Genomic DNA, 25,923 nt, shown 5'->3' on the forward strand with positions numbered 1-25,923 from the left:
GTATGTTAAAAATATATTAAGAATATATATTAAAACCCGAGGAACATAAATACCTTTCAATGAGATGATTTTCATGCGTGGAGAGGGTTGCATTCTACCTATGCATATTTTTATGTTGTTCTTCATGAAGATTTAGAAGATTTTCTTCACAGGTTAAAGTTTTGGGGTTGGGAAGCAATGCAGCCTTGTCTTTTGGCTGCTTTGCCTTCGAGGAGAGTTCTGGAACTCCAGATTTGGCTGAAGCAGTGTTACGTTCTTCTGGCATTCCTGATTCACCTGTGTTTTCACTGCCCAGCCTTGAAGTGGTTAGCTCTGAGCTTTCCCCACAGATCGCAGCTTGGGGTAAACTATCCGCTTCCTTTCCGACATCAGATTCTTCCTGATGGGGAGGACTTGCAAGAGCCACTATGTCTGCCTCCTCAGCTAGGAGAGAAGTATCACTGGACTTAGGGGAGCCTGCTGCTGCTTGTTGGGGCACAGCAGCCTCGCCAGAAACAGAAGGTTCATTTGGAGGAGGGCCAGAGAGGCAGGGCTCGTCTCCCTCTGGGTCATCCTCAACACAGGCCTCAAAGAAGCATTCAGGGTCCTCCTTGTCTTCTAAGCCAGAGTCGGTAATGTCTGGTGGCAATGGAGTGTTGCTCTTTTCTTCCACGTAACTGGTGACCTCGCCACAATCACTGTCATGAGAGGAGAGAGATAAGTAGGAATAAAAGTCCCCTTTTCTCAGCTGGATGGGCCGGTGAGAATGTTCCAACACCTTCTCCTTGATCTGACTTAACGAGGCAGGAGCGGCTGCCTCATTTTCAGGTTGAGACTTACTTTTTAGGGCCGTTGAAGCCATGTCGATGATTTCCTTAACAAAGTCGTGTACGGAACAATCCTCAGCATCTTTTTGATGGAAAACATCTGGCTCACAGTCACAACAGGAAATGTTATCACTGACAGCAACATTCTCCTCTGTTTCATTTTGTTCAAGTGCTAGGCAGCAATGAGCGGATTTTCCAGCCATGCTTGGTGCATCATTAGATGAAGACTTCAGTACATCCAAATCCTGTCTGTTGATAACTCTGGTTTCTGAAGGCAGCTCTGGGCAAGACTTCTCAGTGGGAGTAGAAGCAGTTGTTGGATTTTCAAAATGGTGGTGGCCTTGACATTTCTTTGGACGATGTCTAACAGTCTGGGGAACAAATTCATTTCCAGCAATATTTGCATCATCTGAGCTATCCATAAATACTTTACACTTACAATGCTCACTGTCTGAATTCTTCTTCCCCGTTGTACCAAGATTTTCTGATTCCTTCAAAATCCCATTCTGTTTGTCTTTCTGCCTTTCTGGAGTGCTTTCAATATTGCCATTTTCCATGTCAGCTACATATGGGTCTTTATTAACTTTGAAAATATTTTTCTTATTTTCACCCTTTGTCCCTAACTCATGGGTGTGGGATAAACTCTTACCATTTCCATTACTTTCAGAGAGACATTTTATGGAGCTGTTTAGTAGAGCCTCAATGTTCAGGGTATCAGAGGGATTGGTCATCTCACTACTACTTACATCCTTACTGCCCTTTATTTCATCACTGAGATTGCACCTTCTCTTATCTTTTGTCAAGGAAAACTTTGGTCTGATCCACGTCTGCAGTTCATTCTTTATATAGTCCAGCCCTGACATCAAGTTGCATTCTTCATAAATTTCATCATCTGTTGCAATACTGGAGTCGTCATCCTCATCTTTGATGCATAGCTCTTCTTCTGTCAAGGTGAGGGTAGAGCTAGAAAGGAGGTCACTGTCATCTTCATCATCAGTGCAAGCAGAGGTGCAAGAGACATTAACAATCATGCTGACATTGACGTCGCTTTCATCAGCCACCGACCGAGTCAGGCGCTTCCTGAATGATGCATTTGATTCCGGGATCTTGCTCTTGTGTAATACAATATCCTCTGAGCAAAGAGAGAGCTCATCACTGCTGCTAAGTTCTGTAAGAGACGCTGGCGAGTCTTCATTGATAGAAGATGCTAAGTCCAGTGATAGCTGGCCAGTAAAGGACATCTTTTGGGAACTGCTTTGGAGAGTCATATCAGAAACACTCCGCTTTATCTTTTGCTCTGAAGGGCTCTGGATATTCTCCAAACGATTCAGGAGATCTAGTGTCCTTTTACTCAGTTCACCAACTGAGCCACTGCTCACACTTATGTCCCCAGAGCTGTGACAGCTAAAAAGATCCTCATTGCTTTTATAGGATGTCAACCAACTTTCTAAGGAAGTGCTTCGCTGGAGGCTGTCACCACCATTTTTAAGGATGCCCAATCCAAATAAATCACCCCCTGGAGAAAGGGACTCGATAGATGAACTGTGGGATAACAGGGAGAGCTGTCTGCCATTCTGCATGCCAGTGAATGTCTTCTCTACATCACTACTTCTTTGTGAAGTTCGATCCATTTCATGGGACGTACTTGCCAAAAGCCTTTCATGGGGAAGTGCATCTGGTTGTAACTCTGTAGCCTGATGTTTAGATTTGCAGGACTTTTTATCAAAATAAAAACCATGAAGCAGGGGATCCTCCACATGTGCTTTTTCACTTTGTGACTGTTTCATTATCATTGGTAATTTGAGTTTTGAGCCTTGGAGGTAAGAGTAATCATAAAATGTAAACACATCATGTTTTCCTTGTAATTCTTCTCCCAAACGATCAGGGGTATATTTGGTAACACTGTTTAAATCTCCAACTTTTCCATTTACACAACCCACTGGTGAAATGGATGACTGAGAGCTATTTGGAAGCTTAATGTGTTCCTCCTCATCTTTAAATTTTTGCTTTAACACGTTAGCAGCATCTCCCATTTGTGGGTCCAGATGTTCAGTTTCAGGGTTACTTGGGGACCCATCTACTGCATTTAGCAAGCACATTTCAGAGTTGGTAGTGGTTTCAGTGTCTCCTTCACTCACGATTCCACTCTCACTGCCTGAATTCTGGCTCATGTCGCCTCCATGGCACGGGCAAGGCTTTACCAAATTGGAACCTCCTACGAGGTCCGGCAAAGATTTGGTGGATGAAAACGAAGAGTCTTTACTGAGACTCTTCGTTAAAACACTAGGCTGTGTCACGCTGGTGAACTTTGGATTGTTCTTCAGAAATGGCATGTGGTTGTCCTCATAGAGTTCAACATTGTGGAGGCTGTACACTTGGTAAATGTGTGGACTGGAGGGGGCAGTGATACTCGAGGCATACTGAGATCCCCCATGGTCACCTGCCTCTTCTTCATAACCGGGGTCCTCGCTACCTATCTCTTCAAGCTTTAAGGAAGGCATGACAGGTTGGGGTTCTTGATCAAGGTCATTTGAGTCTTCATTCAAACTAATTAACTTGTTACTTATGTCAGTTTCATCCCATTCCAGGGCATCCTCACTCGTCCCATTTAGATCCATTAAGCCAGGATCAATCACATTCAAAGTCTCCTGTGTAGGAGGAAGGAAAAAAAAAGAATTAGGGAACACAAGCATGAACATTTCGTCCATTCAAAATCTCTTGGAAGAGTCAGGAAGAAATTTGCCCCCAAGCATGGATTTGAAAGATAGCATAATTATCAGCTCTATTCTTCTCTGGAATAGCATCCAAAATTATTGAAATGGGTTTTTCTATCAATAGTAATTTGTCACTGAAGGCAATAATGTAGATTAAAATGTAAGATTATTACAGTCAAGTTGTAATTTTTGGAATTAATGATTTCCTATTGATTCTTTAACATTTTTAACCTGGGATTGGGTGAAGATAAAACTGTCAGGTAAATGAAGGTAAAAAGAGCCTGTGACATCTTTAAGGCACATTGACTCTGATACTCTTAGTTCTGCAGTCCACAGGGGAATACCATCTGCAGCCATAAATGGCAGACCCCCATACACGCTTCTATGCCTGGGCTTTCCACTTGACACAGCCTTTGCCTTGGGGAAGTAGAATGGACTTATAGCCACCTGTAGAGCAATTCACAGTCAGAGACCCTTGCTTGTCTATCTTTTTGTCTGCCTTCCCTTTCGGAATTTGGCCCTCTCCCAGTAGACCCAAGATAAACAACACTTGACTAGTTTCCTCACCTACATCTTACTGGACCCTGAGTCTTAGGCCCCGGTTCTCTCAGTGTCTCTCTCGCTTCCCCAGTCTCTTCCTATGACAGAGATTCTACTTTGATCTTGTTAACGTGCCTCACTCTTGTCAGTCCTGCCCCTATTTATTATAAGCAGGAACCCTTCCCTCCAGCCCACCTCCAGCCCTAGAATAACAACTATCTGAAGACTTTCCTGACTCTCAAGTTTGACTCAGCCCAGCTTCTCTTACACTGCACACTGCATACTTGGGATCCTTGATCTTTCCTTGGACATCCTGGTTTTAACTTGGTTTAGGTAGAGCTTGACACGTTATTCTGGGACACAGTGGTTGAATGGATTCCTGGACTCTGTCCAGATTCCCTCACCATCCTCACTTGCTGCCCAGCTGTCCGGATTCATGCTAGAGCCAAGAGAGGTGATATAGATATGCAGGCCCTGACAGGCTCACCTACAGACAGAAACTCAAATAGAACTCTGCAGCTCAGCTTATGTTTATGCAGGGTAGTCAGGCAGATAAGCGTGGCTCTAGAACTATGCAAAGTGGTTGAAATGCTGACTTTGCTACCTACCAGCTGCGGGGCTTTGGGCAAGTTGCTTAACCTTTCTGAGTACCGATCTCTTCGCATCACTTGTGAAGGGGGCTAGCACTACCCATCTTTTGAGATAATTCTGAATATTAATAAGCTAATGCTTGTGAAGGGCTGAGGAGGCAGTCAGTATAAGGTAGCTATAATTCTCAAGGCCTTGAGTCGATTCATAAAGGGTTCTCTCTGCCTACCTTCTCTTCTTCTTATCATTTCTTTCAATTTGTCCTAAAAACCATAATGGATTCATGACATGGTAGGTAGAGAGAGATATCACACAATATGAATAGGTCAGCATATATGCATTACAATTCAGAATTATTTTAACAGCCTGGTTGAAAAACAGGCCATGATGTTTTTATTCCTCAGAAGTGGGGAAAAGGCTTCACCAGCAATACATTCACAAAACTTTCCCAAGAAGCCCTCAGTCCTTCCTGGAACTGGTAGTTAAAAGATACCACACAACCTCATTAAGGGTAAAATACCCATTAGCACTTTATTATACTGGATATGTAAGAGATTATCTGTATAGCCTACTAAAATTTAAAAGAGTCCAGTTACAAAGTAAACATTAATTAAGGGATATTTTTAAATTTTATGACAGAAATCTTTCATGCTGCCAATGTTACAGCAGTTAATCTAGAACACTGGCAGTCATCATACTCACTTAGGTATGGAGTACATTCACTGTGATGAATTTTTATTAGGATTTCTGTTTATTCTTTGCTTGCTGATAAAGGAAGTACTAATGACCGGTTAGTATAGCTAATGAATGTTAAAATCTTCAGCTGTAGAAACAATCAATCAGTCTAATCAAATAGTGTATTAATTTCAAATACTATCTTGCCTGATACCAGACTCTGAGAGCGCTAATAAATAATTGAACTGGTCTTTCAGAGAAGCTCTCTTTGTAACTCTCTGGTTGACTTCAACATTTAGCGGCACGGATTTTCTCTGCGAGTCCCAAACCCAGGGGCTCACACTAGACGCAGGAATTGTGCCGTCTGGGTGTGCATCAGGAGCTTAGCCCAACTGACGCCTATCACTTGGACTTGTCTTCCAGGACACAGTCATTTTCTGACCAAATGCTGTCCTTTGTGGCTTTACAAATGCAAGCCTCAGGAAGTAGAAAACTTACAGCAGCTCCTAAAAGAACAAATCCTTTGCTCAATTAGTAGTTGTAGTGGAGATTTTCCATAGGAAAAGGGGAGACTTTTAGATGTAATAGTGTCTTTTCCCCTCCTTAACTCTCTCTTCCCATACATCTCTTAAATTTATTGTAATTGCTGAAATTTTTTGTATGTCAATTCCTGGGACTATCTGACAAGATCTTTTAGAAAATCATTCACTTCGGACTTTAAGTTTTACATATTAAAGAAGTGCTATTTGTTCTGCCCTCATTCACTCCCTTCTGTTGTGGATTAAATTCTGTCAATATTTTCAATAAAATCTCCATTTCCTCAAGATTTAACCTCAAACATAAAATAACTCCTGGGGGCAAGAAAGTACGGAAAGTTTCCAAGAGGAAGGGCATTTGGATATTTATATAACTAAAAAGTTATCTTTGAAAGAAATGATATGTATATAGAGTGATGTAACTTGCAGGAAAATTATTTGGTCGAATGCTCTCTTTGATGATAGCTCAGCAGCCAGTAATGCTCAAGCTAATTAACCATTTGTTGTTGTTGTTTTCCTAGAGAAACTGGTGCTTTTTTAAAAGGCACAAATGTTCTTGTCTTTGATAAAGTGATAAATCAAAAATGGATTTAGACAAAATCTAAGAATATTTGACAAAAACCAAAAGGATGCTGAGTAGTCCATGAGGTTCCAATAGAGAGACTGCAATTCTAGAGATAATTCTGAATTAAATTAATTTATGTGAGGCTCTTTCATTCATAAACTTGCTTCATTGGTGCAGAATTTGGCCTAAACCTAAAGTCTATATAAATAATTGCACACACATACACACACCCCTTCAAGATCTGCTCAAGAAACAAGTGGAATTAATTGGTGCTGGGTTTTTTGTTTTAATTCTTGGAAGCAAGTTATTTATTTCAGCACAATATATACAGAGAAAGTAAAAGAGGCTGGAGAAAAGATGATGATGATGAAAGAATCAAGGTTCCAATTGTAGCAAGTAACATACATCAGAATTAACTTCCTTCTGTACTTGTATGGCTTTAATTGAATTAGGTCTCCCAGGACTGCATTTCTAGGATTTTCTTAAAATTATAGGTTAAAAAAATGGGTTTTTATAAGAGATGAGAAACCATTACCAGCTAAAGTGTGGGGATGAAGGAACCTGACATTGTATAAAACAACCCAACAGAGATATGATAAAGCTACCTCTAGATTCCTTTAATTTCCTTTAAAAATTTGCATCTTTTGAAAAAACTAAAGGAGGTCAAAAAGATCAGCATGAACTGAATGTCAGTCAAGTTTCTGGTGCTCTAAATGGGCAAAACCATTAGGAGGTCTTGTAATTTGTGTTCCTCCTATTTATTCCAGATCTAGGAGTTCATTAAGCAACACCACTTGCAAAGTCCTGGGAATAGAGATTTATCTATAGAAAAGTGGAATATAACAAAAACATACAAATAAATAAAAATGATAAAAACAGAAACATCATTAACTGTAATTGAGTAAAGATCTGCGTATTTACCTTAGAGCAAAAAGCAGACCACATGGAAGTTTGAGATGGTGGACAGGAGGGAGAAATAATACATATAGATCAGGGTGGGGGAATCAAATTAAACAAGGGGAAATTCCAACTTTCATCTATTTGCTCTGTTTTTCTGATGCAATTATTTTCTCTTGCCTCCCCCTCCAAATCTAAAACAAGAGTTACTGAGCATCAGATGCGAAATTGTTTTCCTAAATTTGACTTAGGTGGAAATTTTTTAAAAACAAAAACAACATCAACAACCATAACAAATTGCTAGTTCTCAGAAAATGGAAAGACAGCTTTTAAGAGAACGCGGAGTTTGTCGTAATCTGCCTCTTTTAGGGGCAGAGATAGATTCAGAGTTAGATGAAAAAATATAGATGAAAAGGAAATGGGATGAAAAGCAAAAATGTTCACTAAATGTTTATCAACCATTTGGGGATTTAGGGCAGAAACTCAAATAGATCTGAGTGTAAATCCTGGATCCCCTCTCTCACATGTTAGCTCTGTGGTCCTGGGCAAGTTATTTAACAGTTAGTAGTTACTTAGTTCAACTATTTAGTAGGCCTTAGTTCCATCAATTGTATATGCAAGATAACCACAGCACATTGGGTCTACCTTAGGGAGTGTTGGGACCTTCAAACGAGAACATCTATGTCAAGTCCTATGGGGGGGGGGAGTCAGGGGGTTGGCACACAGTAAGGCACTAATGACTGGCAGCTATCAGCATAGATTCCCTTTGCTGAAGTGGGACAGGATAGACAATTAAATAACCATAACTCTGTTTGCATGAAGACCGGTGGTTGGTTGACGAATCTCTTTAGTACAACCACATGCATGGAATTTAATGAAATAAACATCAATTAGACCCCTTACTCACTCTCACTGCTGTAAATGGGGTGTGGGTTTGTCTTTGTCTGTCCTGACTGGGCTTATCCCTTAGGAATAACCAGATGAGAAAAGACACCTGCCCAGTCTTCAGCAAGGCCCATAACTCAAGCACTTTCTATTTCCTGAAAATAATCTTTTTTTTTTTTTTAAAAAAAGGCAGGTCCATTGTCTGTGAATTTCTATCACAACTGACACATGAGAGCAATCAAATCCTGCTCACTATCTATCAGATTGACAATAATGTTAAAGTAACTTGTCTCAGCTCAGAAAATGCTTTGAAAGTCTATCTCACACTAATGATCAAAAACTGTTCTAGCGAATGCTCTTTTTCCATAACAAAGCTGATCAGAAACTCAAAACAGACAAGTAAAACCCAAAGTCATCTCACAAATCTCACTAAGATGAGTACTGACATGGACATATTTCCTAGTCTTGACGATACAGACATTTCTGAAATAGTTGAAAATGAAAAATCCATTAAATGTTGTTTTAAAGTGAGTTTAATAGTAGCAAAAATTGCCTTAGTTCTCAACAGGGCACTGGGACAAAACAGAGTCCAATATTAAGAATCAGGGGCTTTCCTCCCGATGTAAACTCCATGAGGGCAGGGGCTCTGTCTGTCTTGTCTCCACTAGAGCCCCCAAACCTGAATCAGTGCCTGACCCAGAAAGCAGGTTCTCAAAAACCTTTACTGAGGTAACTGCATGAAGAAAGACTTGGCTGTGGTCTCATGAACTACTGAAGAGATCTGGGGAAAGGTCCCGAAGTTACATTCTGCCATGGTGAAACTACCTAGAAAATTTCTGACTTTCTAGCTGGTGCCACCTCTCAATTATAAAAGCTAGTATCCTTAAAAACATTATGCTCAGTGAAAGCCATAGAGAAAAAGTCATATGTTGTATGGCTTCATTCATATGAAATTTCAGACTAGGTAAGTCCATAGAGACAGAATAAAAATTGGTGGTCACCAGGGGCCTGGGGGAAAGAAAAGGGAGGCAATTGCTTAACATTTCTGGGGTTTCCTTTTGGGGCAAAGAACCTAGATAGAAGTGATGGTTACAGGGGCGCCTGGGTGGCTCAGCTGGTTGGGCGACTGCCTTTGGCTCAGGTCATCATCCTGGAGTCCCGGGATCGAGTCCCACATCGGGCTCCCTGCTTAGCAGGGAGTCTGCTTCTCCCTCTGACCCTCCCCGCTCTTGTGCTCTCTCTCTCTCTCTCTCATTCTCTCAAATAAATAAATAAAATCTTAAAAAAAAAAGACGTGATGGTTACACAACACACGAATGTACTCCATGCCAGTGAATTGCTCACTTTAAAATGATTAATTTTATGTTATGCTAATTTCACCCCAATTAAAAAAAAACAGAACAGGCACCTGTGTGGCTCAGTCACTTAAGCATCTGCCTTTGGCTCAGGTCATGATCCCGGAGCATTGGGATCGAGTCCCGCATTCGAATCTGCTTCTCCCTCTCCCTCTGCCTCTCCCCCGACTTGTGCATGTGCGTGCGCTCTCTCTTTCAAATTAATAAAATCTTTAAAAAATAAAAGTAAAATAAAATAAACAAACAATCTAATAGGAGTCTTCAGTCCTTTTGAGTTTCAGAGCCTGTAACACCTTCAAACATAACAGGACTTCATCACTATATCGAGGAACTTACTTATAAAAATATTACAACAGATAATATTTCTGAATTCATTTATATCTTGGTGCATATATTATCAAATAAAGATAATTTTTTATTGCAGACTCCTTTGTTTGGTCTGTGCAAATGCTCATCATTCTCAGAGACGCTGAAGAAAAGAGCATCCTGTGTATACTACTTCTCTTAGTTCAACTTCATTTGTTTTGATGCAGCAGTCTCTTTTGAGGAGAGACGAGTGGGATTAATAGAGCCCTTATTTGCTGGGGTAGTCCAATCTCCTTTGACCTTATTTTACTGGATTCCTCTGTAGTATTTGACTCAATTTTTCTTGAATTTTTTCCTCTTTTGATTACTTTGATGCTAAGCCTCCTCATAAAATCCATTTTAGCTGCCTTTTAGATGACAGTATGTCTCACAGTTCTGTCTTGCCTCTTTTCACCCTACAGACTCCCCTGCCTTGAGTTTAGCCACATTGCTGTTGTCTATTATTTTGAAGGGTATATAGGCTACGCTGAAGAGAAAGGAACTCAAGAGAAAGTATGGGGGGGAGGGGGACATTGCAAGAAGAGGGAACAGTAAGAAGAAAAGGCAGATGGGATAGAGATTTATGGGTACTTTCATAGGAGGGAAGAGCAACCAGCAAAGGAAACAAACAGCAGGAAAATCCAAGTAGGACTGGTATAATATTCTGGGAGCTGAGAGAAGGGGACATTTAAAGCAGTGGGTGGTTAAGAGTGTTAGAAGAGCAGAAAAGATAAGAAGAATGGGAGGTGAGGGAAAGCCACCGAATTAGCAAGAAGAAAGTCATTTGTAACCTTAGAGAGGGCAGGTCCTAGAGGCTGGGCGGTGAGGAAATGAGCATCGGATGTGCCAGCCTGAAGGAACCCCGGATCCACAGTAAAACTGCTGTTGAAATTGGGAGCCCTGTCCTACCAGGTGCTCTTCACCACCTTTCTTATCCTCCAGCATCAGTCTTGGAAGGAGAATAGAAGTGGAGCAACCACGGAAGCCAAAGAATGTACAAGGTTCAATAAACAAGGTGATCAAGAGGCTGTAGGAAGGAATTCCACAGAAGAAAGAAGGATCCATAAAATATAAGCACTGCTTTCTTCCCTTTCTACAACTTCAGTTTCACTGGAGAGCCGCCCCACAGGGGTGCTATTTAGACTAAGAAGCAATATGTTTGCACCAATCAATTAAGGACATTTAGATATTGTCACAATCACTAAATAACACGTAGGTGCAGTCGCCTCAGCGTTGGTAGTACTAAAACTATGTAGCAATAGTCAGATGCCTTGCTTCAAGCTATGTTGTCCTTAAACACATTAATTATTGTATAAATCATTACTCGTTATCTCTTAGGCATCCACTGTAGAAAAAAAGGTACCTTCCCACCCAACTCTGAGTGTTTTACTAGAAGTAATTAGAAAAACCATCTACTATCATTGGTAAATAAATTATTCTGTCTTGACTGTTGCATTATATGCGAACATATTGACACTTTCATCATATTCACAACAGACTAAATAGGAAAATTACTTATTTTTCTCTTCTTCATCCCTATTTTGTTTCCCTGAAAATTTTTCCCCAGAGTTTCAAGAAAGTAACTAAACTCAGAAATGCTTAAAAATGAATCAAAAAGAGAATTTAGGAACAGATTTTTAAACAACAGAATGTCTTTATCTGACCTCTTCAGTATTAGAAAGAACTGAAACAAATAAAAGGAAGTACAGAAGAAACATAACTTCAGTAAAGTTGTAAAAACCCAACCATAATAAAATGGTGGCATTTTCTACACTCTAGCACGTGGTAAACCTACTGGGATGACAATGACTGGAACCACATGTCAAGTCTCGTAAACAACTTTCTTCCCCCTAATGATAACATCGGGCCTCATTTTTCTGGCATTGTTTTAGCTGTTTGATGTTTGGTGTTTGTCTTTTGACTGTCAGGACTGACATAACATTTGAGTTTTGTGCCTCTGAATGTCATTTTGCCTCACCTTTGCCTTAGTGAAAAGTAGACTCTTGTCCCTCTTTTATGATAAGGATCTCCCATTAATAAAAACCTGCATTTTTTAAAACCTACAGAGCATGTTCGTAGTAAAGAGGAGTTGAAGGGTGCTGTCAACAAATGAAGTTTCCTAGCACACACGCTTTTCTGTGATACAGACTTGGGTTTCCAACTTCAGACTGAATTTTAAGAACACAAGATTTGTGGCATGCTCCTGAGGTAGCCTAATGTATAAGGAGAGGCTTGCCAACATGCTGAGATCTGCCTGGAAAGCCAAACATTGGATAATGCCCTTTACAAAGCACGTATTAGTTGAGAGAATTGTGTGTCTTTTCATTCTCAACAAGGTACATATTAAGAGCTAACACGGTGTTATTATTGTTCTTAATTGTTTGCTCCTCTCAGATAAATAGGGTGTGGGTGGTTTTGTTTTGGTTATTTTTTTAATTCTAAGACTGTGATTACAATGCAGTGTTCAGAGAAAAAAACTAAGACTAAAATGTTGGCCAATTTTGATAAACCAGATTATCAAAAATGGTGCATATAATTTTAGTCTCTTCTCCCTCCCAATCAATCAACCTTACCTTGCTTTTCTGAGTTTATCATCTGATTGGCCCAAGGTTTAAGATGATTAACAGGCAGCTCATCTATGATTCACTTTCTTATGATGGCTTAACCCTTGTTTCTATTATCTGATTTTATTTCATTTGATTTATACCTTTAACAGACTTCTTTAAAGGTAACTGCTTTCAGACTTAGGGAGAGCTAAACATTCTCAGGATTGCTAGAACACCTCCCTGGTATTGTCACTATTCCCTCCATAAAAGTGATGAGAGAGTATACAAGTTACACTTGATGCTGGAAAAGCTGCTTGAAATTTCAGGATGAATTTTCCTATAAGGTAATAAACATCTTGGAAGTAAGTTTCCAAGAGCTTTTATACTTTTGATTCCTAGAATCCTTAGACACGTTAAAAATGCAGAATCCCTGGGGGGATTTTCTTTTTGCGATCTCAAGAAATACTAAGGATCCTAAGATCCGATTAGATTTAAAAACTCTGTCTTAATTGCAATAGGAGCTCTGGTCCTGGTCTCTCATGGAGGAGGCACTTGAGAGTTTTGAATGTCAGGACATTAATTCAAACTGTAACCCAAATCAAAGGTTCCCAAGTCAAAGACATGTAAATCTCTTTCTAGAGGAAAAATGATCTCAAAATGTGAATTCATTTTGTAAATTAAAAAAAAAAAGAAAGCAATATTAGAGGTTTAAGGTCACCTTAATCCCTTAAAATCCTTTTGCAAGGCAAAGGCAAAAATAACCAAAAATAACTCTAAGCCCCAAACCCTTCAGATAGGGGTCCTTAAGATGGCAATTTTAGAGAATATGCTGAGTTTATAGTCCAGGGAGGCAAGACACCAACCGGCCAGTGGAGGTAATTACCTGGGCACGACCTGCTGAATTTTCTACTCTAGGCACTCGACAATGGTAGCATTTGTGACTTATCCCTGCTTTGTTTGCAGTCCATGCATGGCGTTGCATATGTTGACTACATAAACCTTGACTGCTTTTTTTTTCCTTAATAAATAGCAAGTAATCAGGGTAATATAATATAGGTGACCTCCACCTCTTACCAAATCAACAATATTTTTCAAAGGTCTACTTTACACAAGACATTCTCCTGGCAAACATCACCGCTGCTATTAGGAAGTGTGGGGAACACATGGAGAGCTAGAGATCCCTTATGTTTATCTGCAGATAGGCTCCATACCAAGGTAACAAAGTGTGATTTTTTTCTCCAAATTTAAAGTCCCTCCTCCCACCAAATTAATCATGTTCTCTCGTTATTTAGTAAAATCACTAGATGAGCTGTGACTCCATAAACTTTAGGAACTCATTTATTATGTTGCCTGATCAGACCTTGCATTTATTTACACAGTGTACCCATAAAACCCAGCTTTCATTAGTGCTGGGGAGGAACAGTCCTGCTCCCTACGCTGGGGAAGGTGAAGCTGGAGAAGATAATTAACCATGAAACAATAAGGAGGCTTGCCGGGTAAGCAGTAGTGTGAAAACAGTTACTACTCACAAAAGAGGGGAAATTAGCTTGCTGGATAAAAAAGGAAGTGTCAGATTGAAGACTGAAAGGCCTGCCAACAGAAGTAGATAGCTCTATGCATCATTAATGAAATTTTTTAACACTTAAACGCCACAGCTGTCCACATTTAAATGCATGTAAATGCCATGTGTTTCCAGAGATTAATATGCATGTTGAAATATTTCTTTTCCCCTTAAACTTCGAGATGTTGTCTCTGTCTGTTTCATTTCACCTACTTTCTCTCCAAGAATAAAAATGCACCAGCTCTCTCAGCATTGTGTCCTCATTTCCAAAACCCACGTACGCCGAGCATCCCGGAGATGGGCAGCACGCTCATTATATTTTAACAAACACATTATTTTACATTCATAATACCGATATTTTAGTAAACAGAAAGTTTGTTTTGATTTTGCTGCTTCACAGAGTGAAGACTTATGATGTGCGTTTCCTTTCAAAACTTCCTCCTGGAGCATTAGTGCTCCCAAAGCAGCCCCATTTTGGCAGAAATTCAGTTCTGTGAAGTGCCCAAAGAAATAGAATAAACAAACACTGCTCCATGCAGCTGGTAAGATAATTTACATATTACTGCACACCAAACATGAAGACCTGAATATGGATTAGAGCGCCGGTGATGACACAAATGTCATATAGATAAAGAGAAACAAAATCCAACACATCGTTGTTTATTTTACCACTGCTACTGCATGAGGGCCGCTCAGAAAGAAAAAAATAGGAATTGCTTTTGGAAAATTGGATTCCCTTCCCTCATTTGAAGTGGCTTCTTTCAGACCGTGAAACAAGAAAAAGAGCAAAAAGGCCTGGATCCTTTGGATCCCTTCATATTCTGTGCTTTTGTCTTGTGAGTTCAACGGATTGCAATTATGCCTCGATTTGAATGACATGGGTTAGTCATCTTACAGGAATGACCTTTAATATACAGACACCTGAATCCCTACCTTGCCCTTGTGCTGCCCTTGACAATTCTGGCTGAGCGCATTGCTCTTTAACTGAGAATTTAAGTCCCCTGAATGGGATCCTTGGGTAGGCAGGTCAGGTAGGCCAACTGGGCCCATTAAAGCTCTAGCTGGGAACACCACAGAGTGGACAGAACTTGCCTAGAGTCCTTAGCTAACTTCTCTTCTCTCCTCATTCCTGCACATGCTGATGGCTTGCTTGCTTCAAATGAGTTGACCCTTCTTGTCCATGGCTAGATGTATGGGCATCCTAGGGAGGAAGGGACAACTCTCTAGATAGTTATTGCCATAATAATATGGCATCCTTTCCAGTTCTTGGGGATGGCAAGAGCTATATGAAGAGCTAAGAAGGTAACAACAAGTGATGATGGTGACAAGGTGAGGAATAAAGAGAATGCCAGATATTTTTAGCTTCCACCAAATTAAAAATTCTTTATCCCACATTGGACAAGGTTGACTTTTCTTATATGCAAAAACTGCTCTTGAAATGGGATTATCTTAGGAGCTTCCAGTACTTTAATATTTAGAAGTAATTGTCATGATACTTTCGCTTAGGTGTAAAAACAAGGGGAGAAATCAGGGCCATGTGGGAGAATCTAGTTAGTTAGATATCGTTAAAGTTTAATAGTCAAGGAATGTTCTTTAACATTGAAGAAACAAACCATTTGAGAAAGGTCAAGGGAGTTGGGAGTTCTTTTACGTGGTGGGGAAAAGGCTATACAGGGACTTATTTTCCACAGCATTTGGAAGGTTACCATGACTAGAACAATGAAAAAGTTCTCTCTTTCCAAAACTCCAAACTCCAAACTCAAGAAATTTAATTACACTGCAGCAAGAAAAAGAAGGTGAGATTCACCAGAAGGATTTGCTATTGAAAGGGCAAATAGACACTCTCATAGATTCCCATGAAAGTTTGTGAAAAATCTATCGCTAGACTTTTTTAAAGACAGAAGGGAGAACAGTGTGGTTCAGGATAATCCTACATACCACTTCTCAAACCAAGCTTCCTAAAATAAATCCTTTCATGGTCTTACTCCTGTCATTAAAAACAAACCAAACCAAACCAAACACCAACAACTTTCAGTGGCTTTTTCTCTTCTAAATTATTCTGACTGCCTTTTAAGGCAGTCCATAATCTGGTCATATAAAAATGACCAAAATTTAATTTAATGCTTCCAAAGCTGACCTTCACCACAGTAACTGCCTCATGAATATTCCCTGCTCACTCATGTCGCCATGCTCTGTTCATAGCAACTATTCAATAAATATTTTCTGAATGAATGAATGAATGAATGAATGTAGTTTCTATTGCCCTCACCAAGTCTCCCAAAATTCAGTCTTAAACTCCTCTATAAAGATTTATCTGGATACTCTGCCCTCAGCAGTTTCTCTCTCATTTGATTCATACACCAGTGATAGAATCATACAATTTAGTACTGACATTTGTTTAATCATTCAACAAATGTTCACTGAACACTTACTACATAGTACGGCCCAATCACTGAGCAGATAGAAAGGTGAACTGAGCACAGACTCACCTCTCAAGTATCTTGCAGCTTTGTATTTAGTTTTGTAATTGGTGCTGTCATTTTCAGCTCAAACACAGACTGGAATAATTATTGTCTCATTTATGTCAATATTATCTTACTATCGCTCCATATAGCTTGCCAATTTCTTCAGAGTGAAGATCATGTCCTGTTGTACTTCTGTGTAGATAAATCTCTGAACAATGCTGAGCATATAGCAGGTACTTAAGGTACTCTTGATTATGTACCTATAGGTTCAGTCCCTTCCAATTCCACGATCCAATGCAATCAGACAACAAACCTTCCTTGCAAATAGGTTAAATATTCAAAATCCAACTCTTGCATAATCAGCAATGATATACTGATGGTATTATGACTATGGGAAAAATATTTAACCTAAGTTAAAATACTTTTGGTTTTTCAGACTTAGGGCCTATGGATCTGCCTTTACTGTCTTGCTTTACCATACTCTTTTATGAAAAAATTTGCTTTTTCAATATTGGTATTTCAATTTTAACCCCCTCGATGACAAAAAAAAAAATCTTTTTTTGACATTCAGCAAACTTAGTCATTTATATGTTAAAAAATCATAAACACAAAACTCAAATGAAACAACAGACCTATAATATTAGACCTGAATAAAAAAGAAAATTAGAGTAAATCTGATCTTCCTATAGCAGGATAAGAAAATTATTTGACCCTAGTGGCATTTTCAATTAAATGTTTTCTCTTCAATCAAAATTTAAATGTGACTATTGCTTCAAGATCAGCGGTTTGGTATTGAGGCTTAATACCTATTATTTCTAGACCAGTGCTTCACAATCTTTTTCAAGTTATGACATATGGAAAATGCTAATACAGCCTTGCTTACCAGGAAGGAAGGAAGAGGTGACTCACTTGAGGAGGCAAATGGCCTGGACTCCTCCCAGGCCCTGTCCAGCATCACCCCTCACCCCCACACCAGGCGGGATGAGGGTTTCAATATCTTAGCTCACTTCTAACTAATTCAAGGTACATGGATGGGAAGCTATACTTGACATAAATTAGAGGTTTCTTTGGTTGGGAAAACCATGAATATATGAGAAGGTGGAGAAGTGGGTCAATGAAGACTGAATTAATGGCAGTTTGATACAGGAAGAAAAAATAAATAAGTAGACTAAAGAAAGTTAATATGAACTTTGAAGAAAATGTCATTCATTCAACGAAATATATTCAGCAAATTCATTCAGCACATATTTATTGAATGCCCTGTCCTGAATAAAACAGACAAGTTTTAGTGGGTAAGATTTACCTAGTGGGTAAGATTACAATCTGTGATAAGATATAAGAAGAGAACTTGATCTACTCCAAGAGGTCAAGAAAAGCTTGCCTGAGGAAGTGGTTCTTCAGCTGATTTGTGAAGGATAATAAGAATTTTCTGGGAGGCAACTCACAGCATGGTGAGTGGAGAAGGCAGAAGGAACAAGGCTCTCAGGCAGGAGGGAACATGCTGCATGTGGGGGCCTGAGAGCAGGTAGTGGGTCTGGCCTGCAGAGACAGGATATGTGTCTGGAAGTAAGTCTGGAGAAGCAGGCAAAGTGGAGTGATGAGATGAGTGTTTTTTAAAAAATTACGTGGGATGCAGGGTAGAGATCAGACTGGAAGGGGGGCAAAACTTGATGGGAGGAAGACAACTTCAGACGTTACTGCAGTGGTACAGGTAAACGGAATAACTAATTTTTACTGAGCACTTTCTCTGTGTCAGGTAATATCCAAAACACTTTATGAGAGATGCCAGTAGCTCTGACTAAGGTGGCGTAATATTAGGGAAAACTGGATGGACTTCAGAGCTCTTTTGAAAGTAAAACTAATGGGGCGCCTGGGTGGCTCAGTTGTTAAGCGTCTGCCTTCAGCTCAGGTCATGATCCCGGAGTCCCGGGATCGAGTCCCGCATTGGGCTCCCTGCTCAGCAGGGAGTCTGCTTCTCCCTCTCCCACTCTCCTTGCTTGTGTTCCCTCTCTCACTGTGTCTCTCTCTGTCAAAAAATAAATAAAACCTTAAAAAAAAAGAAAGTAAAACTAATAGGACTTGAAAGACATTTCTAAAAAACATGATTTTTTTTAAAGATTTTTATTTATTTATTTGAGAGAGAGAGAATGAGAGCCAGAAAGCACGAGAGGGAAGAGCGTCAGAGGGAGAAGGAGACTCCCTGCTGAGCAGGGAGCCTGATGTGGGACTCGATCCTGGGACTCCAGGATCATGACCTGAGCCGAAGGCAGTTGCTTAACCAACTGAGCCACCCAGGTGCCCTAAAAAACATGATTTTAATGAGTTTAAATATTCCAACAACTTACAGTTTACTTAAATACATATTATAAATCCCCATTGTTTTCATTTATGCTTGATTTTTTAAATAAGACATGATAGACATATTCATATAAATGGCTCAGATTATTTTCTGAGAGTAAATTTGAGAAGAATAAATACTAGGCCAAAGGGTGTGACAATTTTTAGGATATTGATAAGTACCTAAACACATAATTATGCCAGCTTGCAACCCATTCGCTCCTCTTTAACATGGGAATATGTTATTAATTTTCCCTCCTTTTGATGGGTAAGAAATAGCAATTGACAAACTATGTTACTTTGCATTTTTTTCATTACTAATTGGATTGGATATTTATTCATGGGATTAGTTACCATTTGTATTTATTACTTTGTATTTATTTATCATTTGATCATACCCTTTGCTCATTTTTTGAGAATTTAGAACTAACTGGATGGGCAATTATTAGGGCAAATGGTTTATGTAGTGTGAAAGGATTTTAATACAAAATGGAACTGGAAGATAGAGCCTGGAGAATCTCACACATTCTCCCTCAGAAGAACATAACTTAGGAACTGAGAAACTGATTTATCTTAAATTCCTGACTTACACAAGATTGACACTTATCTCCTGATCAATGATCTGCCAAGAATTTCTCCCCATCCTCAAGCCAATGAACTTATTGCTTGGACTCTGGCTGGATTTCCCAACCTTTGCACTCTTTGCCTATAAATACAGCTCACCCCAAACCCTCCATGGACTCACCTGTAGCTTGCTACAGCATGCATTTCCTGAATTGCAATTCCTCTGCTATTCCTGAATAAACTCAATTTCTAGTCATTCGAGGTTACCTCAGTTTACTTCCTTACTTAGGTTGATAGTAGTCAGAGTGGGGCTAGTCTATGGTGGCTTGGAAGTTTATGAACTCAAATTTGCAAGCAAAATGGAGCTACAACATATCCTTGTTCAGTGGGATAACATCATTCCAACAGTATTTCTGTCAGTAAAGCCAGACAGTGGTATGCTGCATGACTAAAGAGGCTAGTGAGAAATCAACACACTGACAAGGAGTCTACTCTAGCCATTAAGCTGTGCCAGGAGTGGACTAAAATTAAGATGGTGAAAACAGAAAAAGGAGAGTGTGACTTTTCATCAACTTGTCACTCCCAAACTACTCAGGGAAATGGAACCCTACATCCAGCCCCAAACCACTTATACCATCAATAGTTCCATTTCTACAGATTCTCTATCAAAAAGGTCCACACTCCTTTGGGAATCACTCTCACTGCTTCGGGCTTACTGTTCATAAGCATTCTGCTTCAATCTAGGTTTGAAACTCCTCTGCTTGATCCTATCCTACATTTTAGATTTCTCCTGGATTTACAGCCTGCAGCCTTGGATCGGGTTTGCCTTTCTCCTGCACCTAGGACTAAACTCTGGAGCCCTAGTTTGGGTTAGAACACTTCATTTCTTATTTTTCTTTCAAAGATTTTTTATTTATTTATCTGAGAGAGAGTGAGAGAGAGCATAACAAGGGGAGGGACAGAGCAGAGAGGGAAAAGCAGACACCCTCCCTGGGCAAGGAGCCCGATGTGGGGCTCGATCCCAGGACCCTGAGATCATGACCCAAGCCTAAGGCAGATGAGTAACCTACTGAGCCACCCAGGCACGCCCTAGAATACTTCATTTCAACTAGTGCTGAGAACTTTTGATTTTAGCTCTGATAGGTAAAGAGCTTTAGATGTTGTCACTCCTGTCTTCAAAAGAAGGAAAAGCTAAACAAAGTGAAAGTCAATGACTTTTTTTGGACCCATCCAAGCACTGAGGTTGCCAGGAAAACTGACATTCTGAAATCTTAGAAGCAGGCAAGTCCAAATAATCACAAATGAGATCTACTTACTGAAAGCAGAAGCTACTAGAGCCATAAACTGGTTGGAACTCCTAGCTTTCCTGTCTCCCCTAAGGGTAGAAAAGCTAAGAAACATTTATGAAGGACACAGCCCAAGGGCACACGCCGACTAAAACTGAGAGTTAATCTTTTTTTTTTTAAGGATTTATTTATTTATTTGGAGAGAGAGAGAGTGTGCACGAGTGGGAAAGGCAGAGGGAAAGGAAGAGAGAATCCGAAGCAGACTCCACACTGAGCAGGGAACCCAATGCGGGGCTTGATCTCATGAGCCTGAGATCACAACCTGAACTAAAACCAAGAGTCAGATGCTCAAGTGACTGCACCACCCAGCTGCCCCAAACTGAGAGTTAATCTTAAAATTATAAAACACTTCTCCTCCCCCACTCATTATCTACACCACATAGAGAGCCAGTAGAGAGTGGATTGCAGTTAAAAGAGTGGCAAAGTATCTGAAGAATTCTTAGGAAACCTCAAAAGCAACAGAGGAGATAAACACAAGGACACTAAAGAAGTTTAAAGTTCATCACAAAAGAATTACAGCTATGGCAAACATGAAATGCAGCCTAACTCCTAGCCAGATTAACATAAAACCTTACACTAATGTCCTTTTTACCTGAATTCCTATTACCTGATATACTCTGTCCAGTTTTCACAAAAATATTATAAGACATGCTAAAAGGCAAGAAAAAAAATAAAACAGTCTAAAGAGACAAAGCAAGGATCAGAATCAGACCCAGCTATGACAGAGATTTGGGGATTAGCAGTCAGAAAACTTTAAATAACTATGATGAACATATTAAGGGCTATAATGAAAAAAGTAGACAACATGCAAGAATAGACAGGTAGTATAAGCACGGAGATGGAAACTCTAAGAATGAATCAATAGGAAATGTTAGATAAAAAAAACTGTAAAAGAAATGAAGAATGCCTTTGATGGACTTATCATTAGACTGAATACAGCCAAGGAAATAATTGATGAACTTGAAGATAAGTCTACAAAGAATTCCAAACCTAAATGCAAAGAGAAAAAAAGTGATAAAAAAGAATGGAATGTCCAAGAACTTTGGGATAATTTCAAAGGATACAACAGATGTGTAATTGGAATACCATAAAGAGCAGAAAGAGAGAATGGAGGACAAGAAATATTTGAAGTGGAATGAATGAGAATATTCCAAAATTAATGACAGGCACCAAACACAGAGCCAGGAATCAAGATAAACACCAAACTGGCCTATCATATTCTCAAACTGTAGAAAACCAAAGACAAAGAGAAAATCTTGGAAGAGTCAGAGGGGAAAAGTACCTGACCTATGGAAGAATAATGACAAGAATTACAGTGAACTTCTCATCAGAAACCATGCAAACAAGAAGAGACTGGAATGAAACAAACAAAAACTGAGGAGATTCATTGTCATCAGATTTTCCCTGCAAGAAATGTTAAAAGTTCTTCAGGAAGAAGGAAAATCACATAGATCAGAAACTTGGATCTCTATAAAGGAAAAAGCAATGGAGAAGGAATAAATGAATGTAAAATAAAATCATTTTTCCTATTGTTAATTGAGCTAAAAGATACTGTTTATCTAAAGTAGTAATAGAAACAATGTTTTGGGAAATGAATGGCAGTGGTGTTATAAGGAATAGCAGGAAAGAATAGAGAAATCTCTTGCTATAAGTCACTTGCACTACACTTGAAGGCAGGCTTGGATTAGTTTAACATGTGTCTTGAAAGTTCTAGCACAACCACTATAATTTTTGATTTGCTAAAAGAGAAGACAACATGAAACGATACAAAATGTGCCATTTAAACTTTAAAAAGCAGGAAAACAAGGAAAAGAAATCAAGAACAAATGCAATGAATAGAAAATAGTTACAAACATGATATTAATCCAATTATATTAATAATCACTTTAAGTGTGAATGGTCTAAGTACTGCAATTAAAAGATATTTTCAGAGTAGATAAAAGAAGATCCAACTATATGTTGTCTACAGAACTCGACTTTAAATACAAAAATTCAGAAAGGTTAAAAGAATGCCAAAAGATATACTATGCTAACATCAATCAAAAGAAAGCTGGACTAACTTTATAAATTTCAGACAAAGCAGACTCAGAAAACAAGGAAAATTATCAGAGATAAAGAGGGGCATTACATAATAATTAAGGGATCAATACCCCAAGAAGAAGCAACAATCCTAAACATGTATGCATCTAACAAGAGGACATCAAAATGTGTGAGGCAAAAACTGATAGAACTGCATGGAGAAACAGAAAATTCATTCTAATAGCTGGATTTCAACCAGGGCTGAGGACTCCACTTTAGCTCTATTCTTTCAATAATTGATATATCAATCAGGCAGAAAACCAGTAAGGATACAGCTGACCTGAATATCACTATCAAGCAACTGGATCTAATAAACATTTATGTAAATTTCACTCAAAAACAACAGAATACACATTCTTCTCAAACTTACATGGAACATTCACCAGGGCAGACCATATTCTGAGCCACAATATACATTTTAACAAATTTTAGAAAACAGAGATCATACCTACAATGTATGCTCTCAGACCACAATGGAATTGAACTAGAAATCAGCTGAATTTCTGTAACAGAAAGTCAGCTGAAAAATCCTCAAATATATGGAGTTTAGAAAACACATTTCTAAATAAGACATGGGTTAAAGAAGTATCAAGAGAAATTTATAAACACTGTAAACTAAATAAAAATTAAAATACAATTCATCAAGATTGTGAGATGCAGCAAAAGTAGTGTTTAGAGGGAAATTTATAGCATTAAATACATATATTAGGGAAAGGAGAGAGATCTAAAAATTAATAAACTAAGCTCCTATCTTAGAAAACTGAGGGGAAAAGATCTATCAGCCTAAAACAGAAGACATCAATTAAAGTAAAAATAAGAGAAAAATAGAGAAAATAAAATCAACCTGAGAGGGGTGTGTCTAGAATTAATTTAACTGGTTTAGGTTTGGCCAATTCTGGCTGGAATGGAGAAGTTATGTCAACCATGGAATCTATTGCACAAGATTTCCTCAGCTACTACTCACTTCTCTTCCATTTGCTCATGTGTTTATTAAGCAAAAATATATTCATTGCCCAGTATGCCAGGCAATGTATTGATTTCTAGACAATTACAAAGATAAATAAGACTCGGTTCCTGTAATAAATAATAATAGCAGCTAACATTTATTTACTCTGAGGCAGCAGTTGTTCAAAGAACTTTGCAACTATTAATTCATTAAACATCACATAAACTGAGGTGGATATTATTGTCTACCTCTATCTTATAGATGAAGAAACTGAAGCACAGAAAAGCTAGAAAATTTGCCATGATCACAGTGCTGCTAAGTGGCAAAGTCTGGGCTAAGCTCTTGGTCACGGCATTCTACTGCAATACTCAAGGAAAGGAAATTACTCAACTTCCCTTGAAAATCTACTCTTGTCTACTAGACATCCTTACACTAAGGACATGTATCTTACATTTAACATCAACCCCTTCAACTTTCCTTCTTTATTCCTTCCTTCCCCTCTCCCTTCCTTTTTTGTTCTCACTGAGTGGAAATAGGAGAGAGGGAATGGAGAGCTGTGTATAAAGCACTTTCATATATTTGAAAAAAATGGTAAGGAATTTATGAAAGAAAAAGAAACTTCTTGGAAATTACTTTTAAAAGAGCTTTTTGGTATTTGAAGCTTGGCTAGAAATACTCTAAAGAAGAAAGCTGTTTTTGACATGTATAAAGATCTTTTAACAACCATCTCTCTTGTAAGTAATTAAGTACAAGTAATTACATAATTACTTGATTATGTAGCAGCACTAAAATTTTACAGGAGGTTTTTCACTTAAACTCTAGCCTTATAAAAATAATTGCCCCAAGTCAAAATTATTTTCTAAATGCAGTAATTCTTTCTGCCTTTAATTTTTTGAGGGGGGTGGGTGGAATCTAAGTCTATTTTTGTTTAGCAACCAGAGCCAGAGAAATATATAATTTAATAATGTGTCACTGTGTTCAGACACTGACTTAAAACTTAGAATGAATCTCCAAGTTACAATGGTGAGAAACACTTAGATAGGAAATGAAATTATAAGCCAAGGCCACTTTCTAGAGAATTTCTTTGGTCATAAATTTCTAAAACCATCAGTCATATTTGGGTAAGAGTGCTATTACTTTAGTCACAAAAGAGCATTTTAAAATACTTGGTTTCTCAAAGCACATCACCAAATAATAAGATTGAGAGATAGAAAAAGCATTAAAAATAAAGACTCACAAAACATCATTTTATGCAACCTCGCTTACAAGAAACAAGCTTTGAGTAACCTATTATGTAGACAAGCCTCCCTTCCTTCCCTTCCTTCCTTCCTTCTTTCCTTCCTTCCCTCCTTTTCTTTTTAAAAGTGAGCTGTCTCATCTTTGCAAATTTTCTCAAGTTCTTAGAACTCTAATTAAAATGTGGTAATTGGTTATGTTACCTCAATTACCACGATGCATGGACATTGATGCAAAGTGACACCAATTGAGTCCCTTGGGTGTTTTACCCTGGGGCCATCCCATTTATTGTGGCCTTATTATTTTCAATTATGTGGCTAGATGGTTGCATACTTTCAAGGCCAATAAATGTGCAGGGGTTTTCTGAACTCCAGGTTCTGTTTTCAGTGCTAGAGCTCTGGAATGCCAGGGCAAAAAGAAAAAAATAGAAATATTTTGTGAAGAATAAGAATGTAAAATCCTACATCCACTAAGGAGTTGAAGGTACACTTGCTAAAATAAAGGTATTTCAAAAGAATACAGATTTTTCTGTTTAAAACATCTGAAAAGCAAGAATGATTTATTTGCTACTGATAACTACTCCTCCTAACAAGGAAAATAGTGATGGGACCATTCAGAGACCTTATATGAGGAGTTAGACAGGGGAAGAAACTGAGATAGAAAAGATAAATTTTAAAGGTTTGGGTTTTGAAAAGGGCTAAGCAGAACTGCACTGAGTACTGTACAGGCTTGTATTACAAGCATTATAGTATTTTACAGAGATGGGTCCCAGCATGAACGTGAAGGCAGGATCAATCTGAAATGGTGATAGTATACAGTGTTGCCCCATGGGGGTGTTTGTGGGTAAAAAGCCATTGTTTGTTCAATGCACTGTTGTTGTCCCCCATGTGCATCCATTCAGTGCTAGTGGTGTCTGCAGGAATGACTCCTGGACATT

At 38.8% G+C, this 25,923-nt stretch overlaps 1 protein-coding gene across 5 annotated transcripts in view; it reads right to left on the reverse strand.

The window, feature by feature from the left end:
• The window catches only part of AKAP6 (A-kinase anchoring protein 6), a 503,914-nt gene that overhangs the window by 10,306 nt on the left and 467,685 nt on the right, over positions 1-25,923 (reverse strand). For all 5 annotated transcript variants that reach the window (XM_027570975.2, XM_027570977.2, XM_027570978.2 and 2 more), the window contains one exon: positions 54-3,454. In XM_027570975.2, coding sequence (XP_027426776.1) covers positions 95-3,454 — 3,360 coding nt within the window. In that variant the 3' untranslated portion in view covers positions 54-94. The remainder of the gene's footprint in view (positions 1-53; positions 3,455-25,923) is intronic.

Source organism: Zalophus californianus, chromosome 6 (genome assembly GCF_009762305.2).
Source record: "Zalophus californianus isolate mZalCal1 chromosome 6, mZalCal1.pri.v2, whole genome shotgun sequence".
Taxonomy (NCBI): Eukaryota; Metazoa; Chordata; class Mammalia; order Carnivora; family Otariidae; genus Zalophus; species Zalophus californianus.